Here is a 21,023-nt window from a genome sequence, read left to right on the forward strand (position 1 = left end):
AATGAAGTTTGACACTGATACTGACACTCTGAACCACAGATGGTTAAGCATGGCACAGAGTAGTGACTTACACCAAAGATCGTAGACATAGATATATTTTAGAACGCGTTACGCGGCATTGACAATCAAATTTCGCGCGGCATTCGGCGCTTGGGCTGTTCAATCGATAAATTGACATTGACAATTGTGATTTACTCGTATTATCTATTATTCTGTGGATTTACTTAAGGATCTGTGGTTGTGATGTTTACAAATTATTGTAGCCGTAAAATAAATTAAAAAAAAAAAAAAAAAAAACAAATTATTGTGCGAAATAATTTTTACGGAATACAGAGTTATTGTTTTTAATAAGTGCTTGTTAATTCATCAAACGACACCTCAAACACCTGAATAAAATTCAGAAAGTATATGTTTCTTATATTTACATTCAAATAAGTATATTCACAGCTCAAGACTTAACCTCAAAATGTCTGACGACGAAGATGTTATACTGATTAAAAAGCCAAAAACCGTGCACTATGGGTCACTGGAGGAACAGGAGAAAGCGCGGCTGGCTGCTTTGGCCGCTGCCGCCAAAGAGGGAGTCGATGAAACGGCTGAGAAAGATGGAGATATTCAGATATCTGGAGGTACAATTGAATTTTTCTACTAATCAAAACAAAATTCATTTATTTTAACTTAGCTAATCTAAGCTTAAAAATCTTGATAATTCTACTTCAATAATGAAATCCATATCTATATAACTCTCTAATTATACTTTATGATGCTGCAGTCGGAGTCAAACAATACTGTCTTATTTTTTAAGAATGATCTACAAAAATCTACAAACATTGTAACAGCATAAAGCATCATAAAGTATAGTTAGAATCTTATATAGATATGGTGATACTTGTTTTTCTCTTTTCAGTTCATAATGCTTAAGCAGTTGGGTTTTTTGTTTTTATGATAATATTTTTTTATCAATATTCTTGAGGAAGGTATAATTTATAATTTGTGTTTAATTTTTAGAAAACATCTACCAAAACAATAAAAAGTGGATGCAAGCGGCTTAGGATCGTGATGTTTGGAAGTTTGGATTGGATGATGATAATGAAATAACTGGTTTTTAACTTTTTTTCAGGGTTCCATACCATATCTACTGTTTTATAAATGAGGAATTTATAGGTTGCAGCGAGATCTGCATAAGTGTTATTCTCTTGTCTCATATTTTCCAGAATATATGGAGCTGGAGGAGGAAATGTCGAGGGACAAAAAGGCTCTGCTCGAGGAGTTTGAGCGGAGACGCAAGGCTCGGCAGCTCAATGTCTCCACTGATGATGATGAGGTAATCTATATATGTAAAAATGAATTGCTGTTCGTTAGTCTCGCTAAAACTCGAGAAGGGCTTAACGGATTTATCTTATCTTGGTCTTGAAATGTTCGTGGAGGTATAGGGAAGGTTTAAAAGGTGAGAAAAAATCAAATAATTTCCGGGAAAACCCTAAAAACTGCCCTTTTCTATTTCCCATACAAACGTTGAAGAGTCAAGCGGTAGGGGTAGGGTAGGGGTAGAGCATAAGTGCATTTTTGTCAAAACGAAGGTTGACCGGGTCCGCTAGTCTCTCATAATAATGTTTAAACTGAATTATTTTGGAAAATGCCTAGGAAAGAAGAAGACTTTATTGCTATGTCCAAAGATGCTTCAGCTGTTATATACAGCTCTAGCCTGTTATCGGAAAGTATATGTTACCCCTTTGTAATGGACACTAGTAGAACTAACTAATGTGAGGTGTCAGGTAACAGCGACAGTGATTGTACCATTATTTTGTGGTAGAGGAAACATCTCGAGCAGGTTCCAGGACTTGTGACCTTGGGAGTAGGTTTAGGGGATCCCTTTAGAATGCATCAACACTCACCTACCCAGCCAGACATGATCTCCATGCCCAGACTAAAAAATTTATGATAGGGTTTAGGGTTTAAAAAATATTTATTATTTCACTTAGAATTAACTCATTCACTTATGTGAAACTTAAGGCTAGTACATTTCAGTTTGAGCGTACAAGAATAGTAATAATAGTAGTGCTAACAAATAAACTATAAACAATAATATAATAACAAATATACAGTAAGAATTTGACGACCGCGTGGCGCAGTGGGTAGTGACCCTGCTTTCTGCATCCACGGTCGTGGGTTCGATTCCCACAACTGGAAAATATTTGTGTGATGAGCATGGGTGTTTTCCAGTGCCTGTGTGTATATATACATTATATAAGTATTTATATGTAGTATCTTCTTCTTGATGTCGCGGCTCTGCAGGTCTCTTGAGGTCCTGTATCACGTTGACCGTTACCGATCTATTGTGATCGCCACTGACTAGATATCCCCTCCAATACTGGTTGCTGCCAGGTACAGCAGCAGTTAATTATATATGTAGTATATTATTGTATATTAATATTATAATATCAACTATCTTAGTACCCATAACACAAGCTACTCTGTATGCTTACTTTGGGGCTAGATAGTGATGTGTATTGTTTAAGTATTTATTTATTTATTTATTTATTTAAGAATTATAACATGATAAACAAAAAAATATAATAATAAAATTTTTAATGACTATTTGTAATTGATAATCAAAAATAACAGCACAAAACAATACCAATAATTACAGCACAAAAGTCAAAAGAGTCAAAAGGGAGTAGTAGTAGGAGTAGGAGTTCCGAATAAAACAGATTTTGAAGAAACACCTACGAGCTGGAGGAGGCCTATGCCGAAAGGCATACTGTGCTAAGAGATTCTTTAAAAAAATTAAAACATAATGTAATAGATGTAAAAAATGTAATTTCTTATCACAGACTAAAGGACCTATTATTATTACTATTACAACACAAAACATTATTGCACAAAATCACTAACGCGACTGGCAGCGTGACGATGTCACCAAATGCCCTCTTAAGCAAGTCAAGTCACCAACAGTGATACCTCCCCAATAACATAAATAATGAATATTAGTACCATCTGTAATCGAGGAACTCGTGACACTAACTTAATTTGAAAAACTCTTTTTTAAGTATTTATTTTTTTTAGAGATGCGCCGAGTAACGAGTACCGAGTTTTACTCGGTTAAATTTTTTTTCAACCGAGTACTCGGCCGAGTAACTCGGTTCAATCAAATTCCCATTTCGCGCGCGTATACAAGTATTAATTCAATACAAAATTGTTTTTTTCAAGTAGGCTTAGTTTACAAGCACTTTTGAAACGTCAGGTTTGGCTATTTGTAGTGACTCCACCACCAGCTCAGAAGGCGCAGTCTCTGTTGAGAAGAGCGAAGGGAAATTCAACAGTTGCTCTTTTAAATCTTCCATTTTAATTTATTTGAGATTTTCAAAGATTTCCTAAATTACTGATAAATACTTTTTGATTAACACTGTTGTTTTAATTATATATACCTAAATAATGCTTTTCTTAAACAAGGTATACTCGGCATTCACCGGCCGAGTACGAATATCAAAAAATCCGCCGAGTACGCCGAGTACCGAGTATCAACCGAGTACTCGGCCCATCTCTATTTTTTTTATTGATACACTAACAATGGCAACAAGACGACGACAATGATGACAATAATGATAATGATGTACATTTTTGTACAGGTCCGTCGCAGTCTGAGGCAGCTGGGCGAGCCGGTGTGCCTGTTCGGAGAGGGCCCGGCCGAGAGGAGAGTTAGGCTGCGCGATCTGCTCAGCTAGTATGTTTTTTATATAGTCATTTTTATATAGGCGAAATATCTATATGTACAAATGAAAAGGAGATCTAAACCCCTGTCTTACTAGACACGGACATAAGTTAGTCATATCTTCAAAGTAAGCCCAAATAGCTCAACGGAAGAGCGTTTGGAGTCATCACCGAGGGGTGGTGGTTCAAAATCAAAATCAAAAATCATTTATTTGGACGGCCCCCGTGGCGCAGTGGTATGCGTGGTGGATTTAATGACGGAGGTCCTAGGTTCGTTCGAGGTCCATGTCTGGCTGATGGGAGGCTTCGGCCGTGGCTAGTTACCACCCTACCGACTAAGACGTACCGCTAAGCGATGTCGTGTGGAAACCGAATGGAGGGTGGATTTTCATCCTCGTAACAGTTAGCCCGCTTCCATCTTACATCATCACTTACCATCAGGTGAGATTGTAGTCAAGGGCTTACTTGTAAAGAATAAAAAAAAACAAAAAATATTTCAAGTAGGCTCAGTTTACAAGCACTTCTGACACGTCTTACCCACTCCTAGCACAGTTTTTGTCAACTAGTTGGAGGGAAATGGGAATATTGGTCATATTATAAAAAAATATGGCAAATGTTATTTAAAAAAAATTAAAAAAAAAATCGTAAAGAAACGATAACAAGACAGTTAAAAAAAATTGTTAAAAATCATTTATTTAGTCTATGTTACTACACAATTGGTTGTTACTAACCAGATGTTTTTTTTTACTGTTGCTTAATTAATGGATATACAACTTAAGCTACCAGAATCAAGAATTTTCGTAAATAGTTACCAAAAACTTGATTGTCTCAGCGAGATGAAGCGACTCACGAAAAATTAACTTGATATACTAACCAGCAGCTTTAAACGAATACAAATCTAGCGGGACTGATTGATTTTTGCGGGATAAAAAGAAGCCTATCTGTAAACCCAGGTTATAGGCTATATCAATTTTAAATTTCAGCGAATTCAGGTCAGTAGTCGCGATGTTTTTTTTTTTTACTGTTTACAAGTTAACCCTTGATTACAATCTCACCTGATGGTAAGTGATGATGTAGTCTTAGATGGAAGCGGGCTAACTTGTAAGGAGGAGGATGAAAATGAATCCACACCCCTTTCGGTTTCTACGCGACATCATACCGGAACGCTAAATCGCTTGGCGGTACGTCTTTGCCGGTAGGGTGGTAACTAGCCTCCCACCAGCTAGACCTGGACCAATGAAAAAAATCTCAATCAGCCCAGCCGGGGATCGAACCCAGGACCTCCGTTTTGTAAATCCACCGCGCATACCACTGCGCCACGGAGGCCGTCGAACGTAAAAGAGTGACCTATACCTTTATAAACATCAGTTTTTCGCAAATCCCGCAAAAACCATAGCTTTTTCGGGATAAAAAGTAGCCTGTTTGGCTGAAAACGAAGATAGATAACACTCTGGATTAACCAGAGTGTTCTATCTTCGTTTTCAGCCAAATCAGTTCAGAAGTTGCGGTGTAGACCTAACAAGAAGATTACACTATAGTAAGATTTCTTTAACCTTAACTATGACTGTACCAGCCTCGGCGAAGATGCCATCCACAAGAAGATGGAGGAGGAGGAGGCGCGCATCGAGAGGGACCGCGGGCGGGAGGGCACGTGGTACCACGAGGGCCCGGCGCAGCTGAGGGACGCGCGCCTCTTCATCGCCAGATACTCCCTGCCCAGGGCCAAGCGGAGGTACTGTCACAGAATACGTAGGCTCCTTATGGGAGCCCAGCGGCGTCACCGGGGGGCTTGGGCGAGCGCAGAAGCATCGCCTGATGGGGCCCGCAGGCAGAAGCAGAGTCCTCTGAGACTCGGACTTCGGCTTAGAGGCCCGTTCGGGAAGGGTGTTTTGGCCTGAGTGCTCAGACTAATTAGATAAAGACCTGCCTTGCAAGACATTATTTTTCTGTCAAAGTATATGATCAACGATCTTATGCGATTATATACACTGTCTCTATTGAATCGATGTTTCATAGATTACAATCGTGTTCGTCGGATAAAAACCTCCGTAAAAATACCTTTTTGTGTAGTTAAATGGTGTAAAAAACGAACAAAAACTGCTAGTTTAGTATAAGATATGTATGAAATCTAAGCTCCTTTTCCTTAGAAAATTGGCAGAAAATTTTGTTCGTGAATTTGGGTGCGATACTAGTCCATATGTATTTAGTCTGAGCCTGAGTGAATCAGTCCGGACGCCCCCGAGATCGTGAGTTAAAAAAAAAAGCCCACGTCTGGGTGACGTCAGATATCGGGGACCTCGTCTTCGCCGGCGAAGACGCTGTGTAGCTTGTGTTTGTGTTGATGGGAAGCATTGTCGTTCGTTATGTCATCGTCAGGATCGTAAAGGACCTTTTTTGGGCGTCTAGATCTACAATCAGCGTTGGTATTGGGGATGTAGCTGCAAGCCTCAACCACTAGTTGGTTGGGGTGGGTGGCGGCTCTCTCAAAATAAGTTTTCGAGAGCAGTTTCATATATTTGCTATTGTGGTGAGATCTAGGTCTCATGTAGGTCGTTATTGCGCACAAACCACGGAGCGCCCGTGGCCTGACGCATGAATCGGTTCTGAAGGACCTGAAGGGGTTTTAGAGTCGCCTTTGGGTGGTGGGCAAACACTACACTAGCGTAGGTCATTATTGGATGGATGCAGGTCTTGTAGAGAGTGACCTCGGAGTGGTGGAGCGGAGGGATAATTTGCTTTTAGCACATATCATAGGGTAGAGACGACCTATCACATAAGCAGCTGTTTTTCTGGCTTTACATACGAATATTAGAATACATATATATAAGTACAGAAGATTCACTTCACACCGTCATGTAAATAAAAAGCGACTCTCGCTGCGTGACAATAAGGCGCAATTCAGTTTGAATAAAATTAACAGCCTACTTTTTTATTCACCTTTAACTGTTTTCTGACAACGTTAGGGTTGCCTTCAGTTACAAAATAATAGATTCGACGTTCGGAATAATGCAGTATTAATAAATTTATTAAAAATAAATAAATTTCTATTCAACCTGATGAGCAGGTTGAGCAAGGCTCGCGAGGAGCTGCAGCTAGCAGGCAGTGTGCGCGCCGCGGCCAAGCAAGAGTCGCAGCGAAGAGCTTCCGCCATGTCCATATATTGCAGCCAGGTGGGTTTAAGCAACAAGCCGTAGCCCAGTGGTATGCGCGGTAGATTTACTAGACGGAGGTCTTAGATTCGACCGACTGAGGTTTTTTTAATTGGACTGGGGAAACTGGTCGATTCTCTATCTACAAACGCTAACGCTAACAAATCACGTGACCTGCCGAAGAAAATGACATTCCCATACATTTTCAATTTTTCGCAGCGTTTTTAGAAAGAATCGTCGCTATGCCAAATGGCTACGATCGATCCAGCGTCGTACCGGAACGTTAAATCGGTTAAACGTCTTAGCCGGTAGGGTGGTAACTAGCCACGGCCGAAGCCTCCCATCACCCAGACCTGGACTTATTAAAAAAACTTCAATCGGCTCAGCCGGGGATCGAAGACCTCCATCTTGTAAATCAACTTCGCATACCACTGCGCCACGGAGGTCGTCGAAGTAAAGGAGAAAGAAAAAAAAAGCAAAAGTAACAAAATTTGTAATGTTTTTTTTTAACAATGGGGATGATGACTAGGTTTGAATATATTGATTTTTATGATACATTCGGGTAAATAAGGTCAATGTTAACTAATTTATACATTAAAAGCAAAGATTGTCTGGATATTTGCAAAATAAATGAGATTATAAAATTTCAAAATCTATTAAAAATATTTTATCGTAATTAGATGAAAATTCATACAGTGTTAGCTTCCTTACATTAAATGTGACATTTTTTAATAAATGAACTATAAACATAAACGCACAAATAACAAAGATATTAGTAATTTTGTTTAAACGCCCAAACAAATGTAACGATCATTAATTACCTACTACGTCATTAGTTCGTACTATTTTGTATGGAGCGTTATTCAGGGATCCGCGTCAGCGCCGCAAATCTGTCCCTTTAAATCCCTGTAGCTCCGAAAGTAATGATCGCAGATACCTTGTTACTTTTACAAAATTGCTTTACTATTAGCATACTCTTAATTTATATACAATTTAAAAAACTGTCATCATCCCTATTGTAAATTGTAATAATGTATGATTTTTTCAAAGAACAGTTTATTGAGTTTAATGTCATCCCTTCTCAGCAGAACCTGTCGACTGAACTGGTGTCTTTACAAGTAGCCCAAGAACTACTTTACAAGTGCAAATAGTCAAACTTAACTTTACGAAAGTGTTTTTTTTTTTTCCCAGATAGGTGACACAAGGCCGATAAGCTTCTGTCGCTTCAGCCAGGACAGCCAGATGTTGATCACATCTAGCTGGTGAGTGACAGACCCTACTTCGTCCGCCCTTTGACCTCCTTAGCCCGGCCCTGTCGCAAAATCCGTTCTTAGCGAATATATACTAACTATAAGATTTTATAACTGCCAAATTTGAATATACCATTCGCATTTATATTTTCAGATCTTAATATATTAATGCGAAAGGTTTATTTCTTTTATCATAGGCGTGAAAAAGTATTGTATGCCACTGCTCGTAATTAGCGATTGTAGCACTCGTGCTCTCTATTGTGCAATTCGGTTTCGCATCATTGCACAAAAACAAAAATGTTGATCACATCTAGCTGGTAAGGGACAGATCATACTTTCATACAATATTATAGAGTATCCGACGTCTCGCGGTTTCACCTGCGTTATTCCCTTTCTTTATTTCTTTTATCATTATCGTAGATAAAGTATTGTATGCCACTGCACGTAATGAGCGATTGTAGCACTCGTGTTGTTTATGGACATAGTCTCATTGCGTAAAAACCATTCGTTGTAGCACGAGTGTTTGTTGTGGCTCCCATTACATGACATAACTATTGTAATTATGTAAGAATTAAATGTTGATTACATCTGACTGGTGAGTGACATCATCATAACTAGCCGACGCTTTGCGGTTTCACCCGCGCAGTTCCGTTTCCGTGAGGTTATGAAGGTAAAATGTAGCCTTTGTTTCCTTAAAAATGTCGAAATATGCATTTTTTTACTTCTATTTTGTAATCTACTCAATATAAAACCTCGAACCATATGTTACAAATTCCTGGATTACATTCATTAATTATGTAGGTATCAATCTTGGTATAAATAATAGGGTATTTGATGACTTGAGCTCAGTTGTTTGTTAGGCAGCGTAGACACCGTCACGCTGCCAGTTGCGTTAGTGATGTTGTGCAATAATGTTTTGTGTTGTAACTCTCAGACTTTCTTGACGTCTCTTGTCTCATTCTCATTGGCTAGCAAGCAGCTATCAGCGACAAACGGACACTTATATAATAATAATAATAATAAAGCCATTTATTAATCCTTATTCCTTAGCGTTACAATAGTTTTAGTTGATATTAAACCTAATGTTCGTAGGTACATAATATTATTGTTAGTTTTGTTAAGAAAAGAAAGAAAGAAAGAAAAGAACAAACACTTCGTTACAATATATTTTTTTTTTTTTACAAATAATATTCAAATTGTTAATATACTTTTCGCATGGAGTATCTTAATTATAAGGATCCCATATAGGGTATAGGCGTCCCCTAGTTTTTTTTTTTTTTTAAACAGACACTTAAGCCGCATATAAAGACTAGTGCTCGCTCCAGGTCGGGGCTGGTGAAGGTGTGGTCTGTACCGGACTGCGTGTTGCTGCAGACCCTCAAAGGTCACACGTGTAATGTCAGCGCTGCCAGCTTCCACCCGCAGGCGGCTCTACCGCCGCAATGGAGGCAGAAGGTAAATGAAAGTGCCAAGTGCGCGTTTAAATTGTATACAAATTAAGAGTATGCTAATAGTAAAGCAATATTGTGAAAGGAACAGGGTATCTGCGATCATTACTTTCGGAGCTACGGGATCGGATCGCGGATCCCTGAAAAACGCCCCGTGCAAAATGGTACGAACTAATGACGTCGTAGGTACATAATGATCGTTAGATTTGTATGTGCGCCCCAACAAAACTACTAATAACTTTGTTATTTGTGCGTTTATGTTTATAGTTCATTTATTAAAAAATTACACATTTAATGTAAGGAAGCTAAAACTGTATGAAGTTTCATCTAATTACGATAAAAAATTTTTAATAAATTTTCAAATTTTATAATCTTATTTATTTTGCAAATATCCAGACAATCTTTGCTTTTTATGTATAAATTAGTTAACATTGACCTTATTTACCCGAATGTATCATAAAAATCAATATATTCAAACCTAATCATCATCCCCATTATCAAGAAACCTTTATAATCTCGGACCAGACACGCAACTCAGCATAATGCAATGTTTTTTTTTATTATTGTTTACAAGTTAGCCCTTGACTACAATCTCACCTGATGGTAAGTGATGATTTAGTCATAGATGGAAGCGGGCTAACTTGTAAGGAGGAGGATGAAAATCCACACCCCTTTCGGTTTCTACACGGCATCGTACCGGAAGGCTAAATCGCTTGGCGGTACGTCTTTGCCGGTAGGGTGGTAACTAGCCAGGGCCAGCTACCAGCCAGACCTGGATCAATTAAAGAAAATCTCAATCTGCCCAGCCGGGGATCGAACCCAGTACCTCCGTTTTGTAAATCCACCGCGCATACCACTGCGCCACGGAGGCCGTCAAATGTGGGCTCAATCAAAAAAAAAACGACAGACAATTTTGTTGGTGAATTTCAGTGTGAACTCAAATTTACCAACAAAATTGTCTGTCGTTTTTAAGGGGGGACAAAATAAACACACACATCGAAAATATTTAACACTAATAAATATATGGTTTATATGGTTTAATAAACCATATAAAGAGACTAAAAACAACACAACGCAACATGGAAAGAAACTTCTTAAACATAAAATTGATTGAAAGGGTGCCAAATACCCATATTCGACTAAAAAGTAAAGTGAAAGACGTAGGAAAAATAACAAAGAGGTTGAAATGGAACTGGGCAGGACACATAACAAGAAAATCAAATGACGATTGGAGTAGCATACAACAACAACATCGTGGTGCCCAAGGGAGGAAAAAAGAAAAAGAGGCAGACCAATTAGTAGATGGAAAGACGATCTGATTGCCTTTGAAGGGACATACTGGACCCGATCAGCAATGGAAAGGACACAATGGAAGAGGAAGGGGGAGGCCTTTGCCCAGCAGTGGGATGAAATTTAACTGTAATAAATATTATGTAATTTAGATTGTAAAGGCTTAAATAAATAAATAAATAAATAAATAAATATATTCTGTGTCCTTACACTACACATAACTTTAAATATTAAATCATATACACACACGTGGAACATCATTAGATCATGATCTTATAGTTTTGACAAAGGGGTAACTTAGCAAGGCAGGTCCTGTAGAAGGTAATTGGTCCGAGAATGTGGTCATGATGCAGATTCGCGTTTACAGATTATAATCTTTAAGCAGATTATGATTTTTGACTGCCTCCGTGGCGCGGTGGATTTACAAAACGGAGGTCCTGGGACTTTTTTTTGTATTCGGGCATCACGCTGAAACTACTGAATGAATTCAGATAAAACTTTTGCTCGGTTTGAGACCATAATATGGAGAAGGTTATAGGATACTTTTTATTGCGAAAATAAAATAAGGAGGGGGTGAAATAGGTGTTGAAAGTTTTTATGGAAAGTCCTTCAGTTTTAGAGTTACTGTTTTAAAAATTTTATCATAAATCATAAAAAAAATGTGATTCAAAAATTTTTATAATTCAACCCCTGAAGTGTTGAAATGGGGTTTGAAAGTTTGCATTGATTTCCATGCGGACGAGTCGCGGGCGTCCGCTAGTATGTATATATAATTGAATATATGTGGAATACTTGTTATTTAGATAGAACAAGAGAAGGAGAAGACAGAAGAAGAGTCAGTAGAAGTGATGGACACAGGAGAGGAGACTTCAGAGGCTTGTCAAATGGCGTCGTGCGCTTACGACGGCTCCGTACATCTGTGGAACTTTAAAAGGTATTGAAAAGAGTTTCTTTCTCATCATCATCATCATCATCATCATCATCATCATCATCATCATCATCATCATCATCATCATCATCATCATCATCATCATCATCATCATCATCATCATCATCATCATCATCATCATCATCATATCAGCCGATGGAGTCCACTGCAGGACATAGGCCTTTTGTAGGCACTTCCAAACATCACCATTAGCCAGCGAATCCCTGCGACTCGCTTGATGTCGTCAGTCCACCTGGTGGGGGGTCGACCAACACTGCGCTTTGTAGTACGATGCCGTTTAGAAACTGGAAGGAGTGTGGATTTTCATCCTCCTCCTAACAAGTTAGCCCGCTTCCATCTTAGACTGCATCATTACTTACCATTAGGTGAGATTGTGAGTCAAACTAACTTGCAAAAGAATAAAAAAAATGAAAAAAAAAAAAACAGTTTCTTACACATCATTCATCATCATATATATTTCTTTTAAACTTAATGTCATTTAATTTTAACTTATATAATTTTATTAATTAAACATTTGTATACCTATAAATGGTGAAACATTGTCACCTAATACTTAAGATATCTTTGTATAACTAAATTTAATGTTTCTTGCAAATAAACGATTCTGATTCTGATTCTGATATCAATAAAATATTGTTTTTATAAATAGTAGACTTGTATAAAGGTATGACGAGCGAGGTAGCGCGATTGCACCATTTTGTGGTAGAGGAAACACCTCGAGCAGGTCCCAGGACTTGTGTCCTTGGGAGTAGGTTTAAGGGATCCCTTTATAATGCATCAACACTCACCTCCCCTGCCCGACATGTTCTGCAGACCCACACTAAACAATTTATGATCAACAGTACTGCATAGAATCACTAACGCGACTGGCAGCGTCACGGTGTCCACGCTGCCTAACAAACAACTGAGCTCAACTCATCAAATACATGAATGAATGTTAATACCACTTGCAATCGAGGAACTTGTAACATATGAGTACCTACACAATTCTAACACATGCGCATCCGTACAGTGACTCCCCGCTGGCGTCGCTGAGCGGTCACTCGCCGCGTCGTGTGTCGCGCGTGGAGTTCCACCCGTCGGGCCGCTTCCTCGCCACCACCGTGTTCGACAACTCGTGGAGACTTTGGGACCTGAACACGAGTGAGTTGCTCTTACACTATATAAATAAACTAGCGGACGTCCGCGTGGAATTTAGTTTTTCACAAATCCCTCGGGAACCATGGATTTTTCCGGGATAAAAAGTAGCCTATGTGTTAATCCAGGCTGTAATATATCTTAATACCAAATTTCAGCTAATTCGGTTCAGTAGTCGAGGCGTGAAAGAGTAACAAACATTCATATCATAAAAATCATCAGTTTTCGCAAATCTCGGGAAACCATGGATTTTTCCGGGATAAAAAGTAGTCTATGTGTTAATCCAGGCTATAATATATCTTAATACCAAATTTCAGCTAATTCGGTTAATTAGTTGAGGCATGAGAGAAATAAGAAAATTCTCTGGCAGGTTTCCTCACGATGTTTTCCTTCACCGTTTGAGACACGTGATATTTAATTTCTTAAAATGCACACAACTGAAAAGTTGGAGGTGCATGCCCCGGACCGGATTCGAACCCACACCCTCCGGAATCGGAGGCAGAGGTCATATCCACTGTGCTATCACGGCTCTATCACTAAGTGGGTAGATTAGCAAAATTATCACACGAACCTAATAACTAATTATAAAAAACATCAAAAAAATCAGAAATAATTTGATTAAATATTGTAATTAACACATGTTACTAATTAAACATATAATAAATCATTCGGTACGGACTGTCTGTATGTTTTTTAACCCCCAACGGAAAAAGAGGGGTTTTATAAGTATGACGTGCATTTTTTGACGGCCTCCGTGGCGCAGTGGTATGCGCGGTGGATTTACAAGACGGAGGTCCTGGGTTCAGATTGAGATTTTCTTAATTTGTCCAGGTCTGGCTGGTGGGAGGTTTCGGCCGTGGCTAGTTACCATTCTACCGGCAAAAGACGTACCGCGAAGCGATTTAACGTTCCGGTACGATGTCGTGTAGAAACCGAAAGGGGTGTGGATTTTCATCCTCCTCCTAACAAGTTAGCCCGCTTCCATCTTAGACTGCATCATCACTTACCATCAGGTGAGATTGTAGTCAAGGGCTAACTTGTAAAGAATAAAAAAAAAAATAGTGTTTGTCTGTCTGTCTGTGGCATTCATCAATTTAGTTTGTTTTTTGTGTTAAAGGTGACTTATGTGTTCTTAGACATGTTTGATGAAAATCGGTTGAGCCGTTTAGGTTGTGGGGGGTGAAAGTGGGGAAGAACAACCGAATGTCTGTCTCTTCTCTTCTCTTTTCTTGCCTTTCTTTTTCTGTGTTCTCTTTTTTCAAGTATCGATAAAATGTAATCACATCACATCACAAAGTTTCATTAGTTAGTTATCATTAGCTCAACTAAGGCCTAAACCCTCGCATCCTAAGAGGAGACTCGTGCTCAACAGTGAGCTGAATATAGGTTGACAATGATGAAGTATCTACATAGCACCCATGCGATGTCGGTACGGATCGCTAGTGTTATTCATAAGTGATATTAACTTTTTAACATAAGTAGTTAATTAAATTGTATTGTACTAATTATAAATACATGTGTATTGTTTGTGTCGTGTTTAGCGAGGTTATGTTAGCTCCAAGGTCGAAATTGAACTGTATTTGGGTATTTTTAAATATTGATTTTTATGCGACTTTTTGAAAAATTCATTATTTATACAAATATTATGTATGTACTCCGGCCCTGGAGCCTTATAGCCCGTTATATTATCCTAGCGGACGCCCGCGACTTCGTCCGCCTTGAAATCAAGCCTTGGCTGGTGGGAGGCTTCGGCCGTGGCTAGTTACCACCCTACCGGCAAAGACGTACCGCCAAGCGATTCAGCGTTCCGGTACGATGCCGTGTAGAAACCGAAAGGAGTGTGGATTTTCATCCTCCTCCTAACAAGTTAGCCCGCTTCCATCTTAGACTGCATCATCACTTACCATCAGGTGAGATTGTAGTCAAGGGCTAACTTCTAAAGAATAAAATGAAGAACTTTCCATACAAATTTTCATCCCCTTTTTTATCCCCTTGGAGGATGCCTACGTCATAGTAGCTTTATGCAAAGTTTCTGCCCGATTAGCTTAAAATTGATAAAGTTTCATACAAATTTTCATCCCCTATTTTGTCACCTTGGGGGCAGAATTGATCAAAATCCTTTCTAACCTAGATACTCACAAATAACTTTCTATTGGTCTAAAAATTTAAAAATCGGCTTAGTTAATATAGAGATTAGTCCCTAAGTTTTAAGTTTATTAATATTAGTCTAAACCATGCATCTATCGTTTCAGAAACCGAAGTCCTACATCAAGAGGGTCACGCTAAGCCAGTCTACAGCGTCGCCTTCCAGGGGGACGGATCCCTCGCCGTCACCGGGTAACATCATCATCATCATCATCATCATTATCATCTATCATCATCATCATCAAACATCATAAACATCAACAACATTATCCGTAATCCACCATCATCAGACATCATGAACATTAACATGATCATCATACATCCATCATCGTCAAACATAATAAACATCAACATCAAACATCAACATCATCGTCCATCATCCATTATCCATCATCATCATCAAACATCGTAAACATCAACATCAACATCATCATGATCATCATCAAACATAATAAACATCAACATCATCATCATCCATCATCGTCAACATGATAATCATCAATTCGCTCCCCTCTGTCTCTACACGTGTATTAACGATGGTATGGAATAGAAATATATACCCTCATCCGTTATTTATTACTGATAAGAAATAAATGTTTGATGTGACACAATGCAAATAGGTTGCCTAGTTAAATTGCCGCTAAACACATTTTACATACAATATCAAGAAAACCATGAACTAGATCCAAGACAACTTAATACTGTTAAATTAAGCCTAAAATATGCTTTCATTAGACATATTAGACGACAAAATAACTAATGAAGTATGAAGTATATAAATAAAATTTACTCAAATTTCACCTTTCACCACGGCAACCCCACAGTTGTAGTGGTGAAAGCACGTTTAATGGCTGTTGGGTGACATCGGCGGTGGCTAGTTACCACCCTACCGACAAAGACGTACCGCCAAGCGAGTTAGCGTTCCGGTACCGCCGTGTAGAAACCGAAAGGGGTTTGGATTTTCATCCTCCTCCTAACAAGTTAGCCCGCTTCCATCTTAGATTGCATCATCACTTACCATCAGGTAAGATTGTATTCAAGGGCTAACTTGTAGAGAATAAAAAAATAAAAAAAAATGTGTGGGCACGGAGGACATGTCGGGCGGGGAAGGTGAGTGTCGATGCATTCTAAAGGGATCCCTTAAACCTACTCCCAAGGTGACAAGTCCGGGACCTGCTCCAGATGTTTCCTCTATGTTTGCTAACGGTGTGCAATTCTCTGGCAGCGGCATGGACGCGTTCGGTCGCGTGTGGGACCTGCGCACGGGGCGCTGCGTCATGTTCCTGGAGGGGCACCTGGGGCCCGTGCTGGGCGCCGACTGGGCGCCCGCCGGACACCAGCTCGCCACCGCCGCCGCCGACCATCAGGTGGGTCACACAAACACCTGGGGCCCGTGCCTGTGACGATGTGCGATCAAAGACATATCTCTTTGTACATACCGCTATATCTTTCATTGCGTTGGAACAAAAGAGATTAGAATGCGACTACTTCATTGCCATTGGGCGACATTTTGTCTATTTCTTTTCACTTGGTAGGATGCGGAAATGGCCCAAAAGGAAGGAAGAAGAAGACGAAAATAGAAAACCAGCCAAGTCCTCAGACCAATTAGATCGGGACTTGGCACGCTAGACATTACCCCTCTGTCTCAGTATAAGATCAACGATCTAACGCGTCTATAAAAACTGTTTCTACTTCATCGATATTTCATTGTTGTAATAGTTTTCGTCATGTAAAGAGCTCCCTAGAAATGCGAATTTATATCCCTAGAAATATTTAAAATGTAGTATTTTTTTTTTTAATTTATACTATCGTGTGTGATATTCATATTAACTTATTATGTAACATGGCTAAAACTCACGTGTTACAACGTCGGATTATGCCCGACTATTTTCGACGCCCTTAATCATGAGCTGTTTCTTGCAACGCGGCACAATCCAAATTAAACTATAGCTTGGCAAGTATGTTGAAGACACTCCCATGATATGCGGGCGACGGGCGCACTGCACGGGTATGAAGCCGTGCGCGCGGGGAATCGCCCCTCCCGGCTCGCGCGGACCATTGGAAGTGTTTTATTTGCCAAGCTATAGCCCATTGTCTGTCCAGGCCAAGATCTGGGACCTCAGGCGGCGGGCGCCGATTTACACCATACCAGCGCACACGCATCTGTTGAGTGGTAAGTCATCTTAGTTTCACCCGGGTGGGTTTAAAATATAGCCTACTACGACGTGACTGGTAGACTCCGCGCAACGAAAAAAGTCCCATGGCTAACATCTGAACTAAAATTGACAGCTCCTTACACAAATGACATTAAGACCGTCATTACCAAATGACAATGAGTGCCATTAAGAAATTAGCGCCGCGTCTATGGGACTTGTTTCGTGGCGCGAAGTATATCAGTGATAGTGATTGTACCATCATTTTGTGGTAGAGAAAACACCTCGAGCAGGTCCCGGACTTGTGACATTGGGTTTGGGTGTAGGTTTAAGGGATCCCTTTATAATGTTCTTTATGCCCAATTTATAAATAATTACACAAAATATTATCAATAATTTTACTTTTTTGTCCTATTATGTTATTTATTTTGTATTCTTGTTTACTATAAGTCTTGTTGCCAAATCCCTAAATTATTTTATGTATGATCTTTTTATGGAAACTTATGTGGTATAAGTGTAAATTATTGTATGTTATGTTTGTTTCATATATAAATATTATATTATGTTATGTTTGTTTCCTTTATAAATGAAAGAAAAAAACCCAATTAATTATCAATAATTACATCTAAAATTAATATTGCACAAAACCACTAACGCGACTGGCAGCGTGACGGTATCCACGCTGCCTAACAAACAACTGAGCTCAAGTCATCAAATACCCTGTTATTTGTACCAACACTGATACATCCCCTCGACAATAACATAAATAATTAATGTTAATACGTACCACCTATAATCGAGGAACTCTTACCACTTACGAGTACGAGTACGAGCTGTCAGAAATGCAATTTCTGAGCGGCCGGAGTGATATGACGGTGTTTGTCCGCAGATGTGCGCTACCAGCGCACCCACGGCCATTTCCTGCTGACGAGCTCGTATGACAAGAGCGCCAAGCTGTGGTCCAACCCCGCCTGGCACCCGCTGCGGACGCTCTCCGGGCACGACAACAAGGTGACAGCATCATTATACTATGTGCGCTGTAGCATGGTGCGGGTGACAGTTGCCAAGCTGTGGTCCAACCCCGCCTGGCACCCGCTGCGGACGCTCTCCGGGCACGACAACAAGGTGACAGCATCATTATACTATGTGCGCTGTAGCATGGTGCGGGTGACAGTTGCCAAGCTGTGGTCCAACCCCGCCTGGCACCCGCTGCGGACGCTCTCCGGGCACGACAACAAGGTGACAGCATCATTATACTATGTGCGCTGTAGCATGGTGCGGGTGACAGTTGCCAAGCTGTGGTCCAACCCCGCCTGGCACCCGCTGCGGACGCTCTCCGGGCACGACAACAAGGTGACTGCATCATTATACCATGTGCGCTGTAGCATGGTGCGGGTGACAGTTGCCAAGCTGTGGTCCAACCCCGCCTGGCACCCGCTGCGGACGCTCTCCGGGCACGACAACAAGGTGACTGCATCATTATACTATGTGCGCTGTAGCATGGTGCGGGTGACAGTTGCCAAGCTGTGGTCCAACCCCGCCTGGCACCCGCTGCGGACGCTCTCCGGGCACGACAACAAGGTGAATGCATCATTATACCATGTGCGCTGTAGCATGGTGCGGGTGACAGTTGCCAAGCTGTGGTCCAACCCCGCCTGGCACCCGCTGCGGACGCTCTCCGGGCACGACAACAAGGTGACTGCATCATTATACTATGTGCGCTGTAGCATGGTGCGGGTGACAGTTGCCAAGCTGTGGTCCAACCCCGCCTGGCACCCGCTGCGGACGCTCTCCGGGCACGACAACAAGGTGAATGCATCATTATACCATGTGCGCTGTAGCATGGTGCGGGTGACAGTTGCCAAGCTGTGGTCCAACCCCGCCTGGCACCCGCTGCGGACGCTCTCCGGGCACGACAACAAGGTGACTGCATCATTATACCATGTGCGCTGTAGCATGGTGCGGGTGACAGTTGCCAAGCTGTGGTCCAACCCCACCTGGCACCCGCTGCGGACGCTCTCCGGAAACGACAACAAGGTCATTATACTAAGTGCGCTATAGCATGGTGCGGGTGACAGTCGCCAAGCTGTGGTCTAACCCAATCTGGCACCCGCTGCGGACGCTCTCCGGACACAACAATAAGGTCACTCATCATCATTATACTATGTGCGCTGTAGCATGGTGCGGGTGACAGATGCACGTTAGATTGTGGTCAAGGTCTAACTTGAATGAAAAAATGAAAAAAAAAAAGAAAAAAAATACTTTTGTACAAGTTGGTAACATTTTACCTTTCCACCCTCGCAGGTGATGAGCGCAGACATATCCGTGGACAGCAAGTATATCGCGACGTGCTCCTACGACCGGACATTCAAGCTGTGGGCGCCGGACCTCGCCTGATCTCGCCTGACATCTCTCACTGTACTAATAAATGTTTTATAACAAATAATTGTAGTTTTTATCTTCCTACTTCCTACTATTCCTAGTAACTATTCCTACCAATCCTACTAATATTGTAAACGCGAAAGTTTGTATGTTTGGATGTTTGTTACTTTAACGCCGCAATTACTGAAGCGATTTGGCTGAAATTTGGAATGGAAATAGATTATACTCTGGGTTAACACATAGGCTCTTTACTTTTTTACTTTGTCCCGAAAAAATCTATGGTTTTCCGAAATTTGCAAAAAACTGATGATTTTGATGGTATGTATGTTTGTTACTCTTTCACGCCTCGATTACTGAACCGAATCACCTGAAATTTAAGGTAGAGGTAAATTATAGTATGGATTGGACTCGGATGAAGTCGCGGGCGTCCGCTAGTCACATTATATTTCGTAACATTGTTACAAATACAAGATTTTTTAAATTCCACCCCTAAAGGGGTTGGATTTTTTTAATATAAATTGTTACCATGCGAAAATATTAATAGAAGGGGTGAAAAAGGGGTTTACATCGAGTTCCACGCGGACGAAGTCGCTTGCTAATAACCTGTATCATCTATGCTAATAACTACTTATAAGCACTTGAGAAAACAGTCATTTTGACATCGCAGACAGACACTTTAATTTTTAACCGACTTCCAAAAAGGAGGAGGTTCTACGTTCGGCTGTATGTATGTTTTTTTTTTTTTTTTTATGTATGTCCAGCGATAATTCCGTCAATTATGGACCGATTTTGAAAATTCTTTTTTTGTTTTGTAGGGTTTACTTCCAGGGTGGTCCCATTTTTTTCATGTCAGGATCTGATGATGGCATCCTGGAGAAATTGAGGGGAACTTTCGAAAGTTGTAGAGACGGCTAGTACGTTTGTTAGTGTTTCCATAAGGTATTTTAAACCACTACAACTTTATGAAGGTTTGGAGTTGGTCTGATGATGGAGCCGAAACACAGACGATGGAACTCGTCAAGGATTTACAGCAGTCGCCTTTTGTTTGGGCTTGATTAATTTGTATTGATGAGTACTTTCCACCTATATGGGTTGTGACTGTATTAAGAGTCTGGTTATGAAGACGAGGGACAGTGAAGAGAACTCCTCGACGGTTCACAGTAGCTACCTTGTGTTTGGACTTGATAAATTTGTATTGATGAGAACTTACGACCTAGATGGATTGTGACTGTATTAAGGGTCTGATGATGAAGACGAGGGACAGTGAAGAGAACTCCTCGACGGTTCACAGTAGCTACCTTGTGTTTGGACTTGATAAATTTGTATTGATGAAAACTTTCCACCTAGATGGATTGCGACTGTATTAAAGGTCTGGTGATGAAGACGAGGGACAGTGAAGAGAACTCCTC

At 40.5% G+C, this 21,023-nt stretch overlaps 1 protein-coding gene across 1 annotated transcript; it reads left to right on the forward strand.

Annotated features, from left to right (window-relative positions):
- The first annotated feature begins 271 nt into the window (after window positions 1–271).
- LOC112056145 (U4/U6 small nuclear ribonucleoprotein Prp4) lies at window positions 272–19,678 on the forward strand. Its single transcript, XM_052889924.1, has 14 exons — window positions 272–629; window positions 1,215–1,324; window positions 3,630–3,724; window positions 5,285–5,443; window positions 6,776–6,881; window positions 8,052–8,122; window positions 9,436–9,565; window positions 11,652–11,782; window positions 12,810–12,940; window positions 15,187–15,271; window positions 16,305–16,446; window positions 17,183–17,252; window positions 18,122–18,243; window positions 19,537–19,678. Exons 1-14 carry the CDS (start codon window positions 467–469, stop codon window positions 19,627–19,629), a joined length of 1,608 nt encoding a protein of 535 aa, XP_052745884.1. The 5' UTR covers window positions 272–466; the 3' UTR covers window positions 19,630–19,678.
- Window positions 19,679–21,023: the final 1,345 nt, after the last annotated feature.

Source organism: Bicyclus anynana, chromosome 26, assembly GCF_947172395.1.
Source record: "Bicyclus anynana chromosome 26, ilBicAnyn1.1, whole genome shotgun sequence".
Lineage (NCBI taxonomy): Eukaryota > Metazoa > Arthropoda > Insecta > Lepidoptera > Nymphalidae > Bicyclus > Bicyclus anynana.

Bases quoted from the DNA above. Each gene is read 5' to 3' on its own strand.
- LOC112056145 (XM_052889924.1), top strand. From the start codon at position 467: ATGTCTGACGACGAAGATGTTATACTGATTAAAAAGCCAAAAACCGTG. The intron at 630-1,214 runs GTACAATTGAAT...CATATTTTCCAG, and splicing joins AGATATTCAGATATCTGGAG to AATATATGGAGCTGGAGGAG. The intron at 18,244-19,536 runs GTGACAGCATCA...CCACCCTCGCAG, and splicing joins TCTCCGGGCACGACAACAAG to GTGATGAGCGCAGACATATC.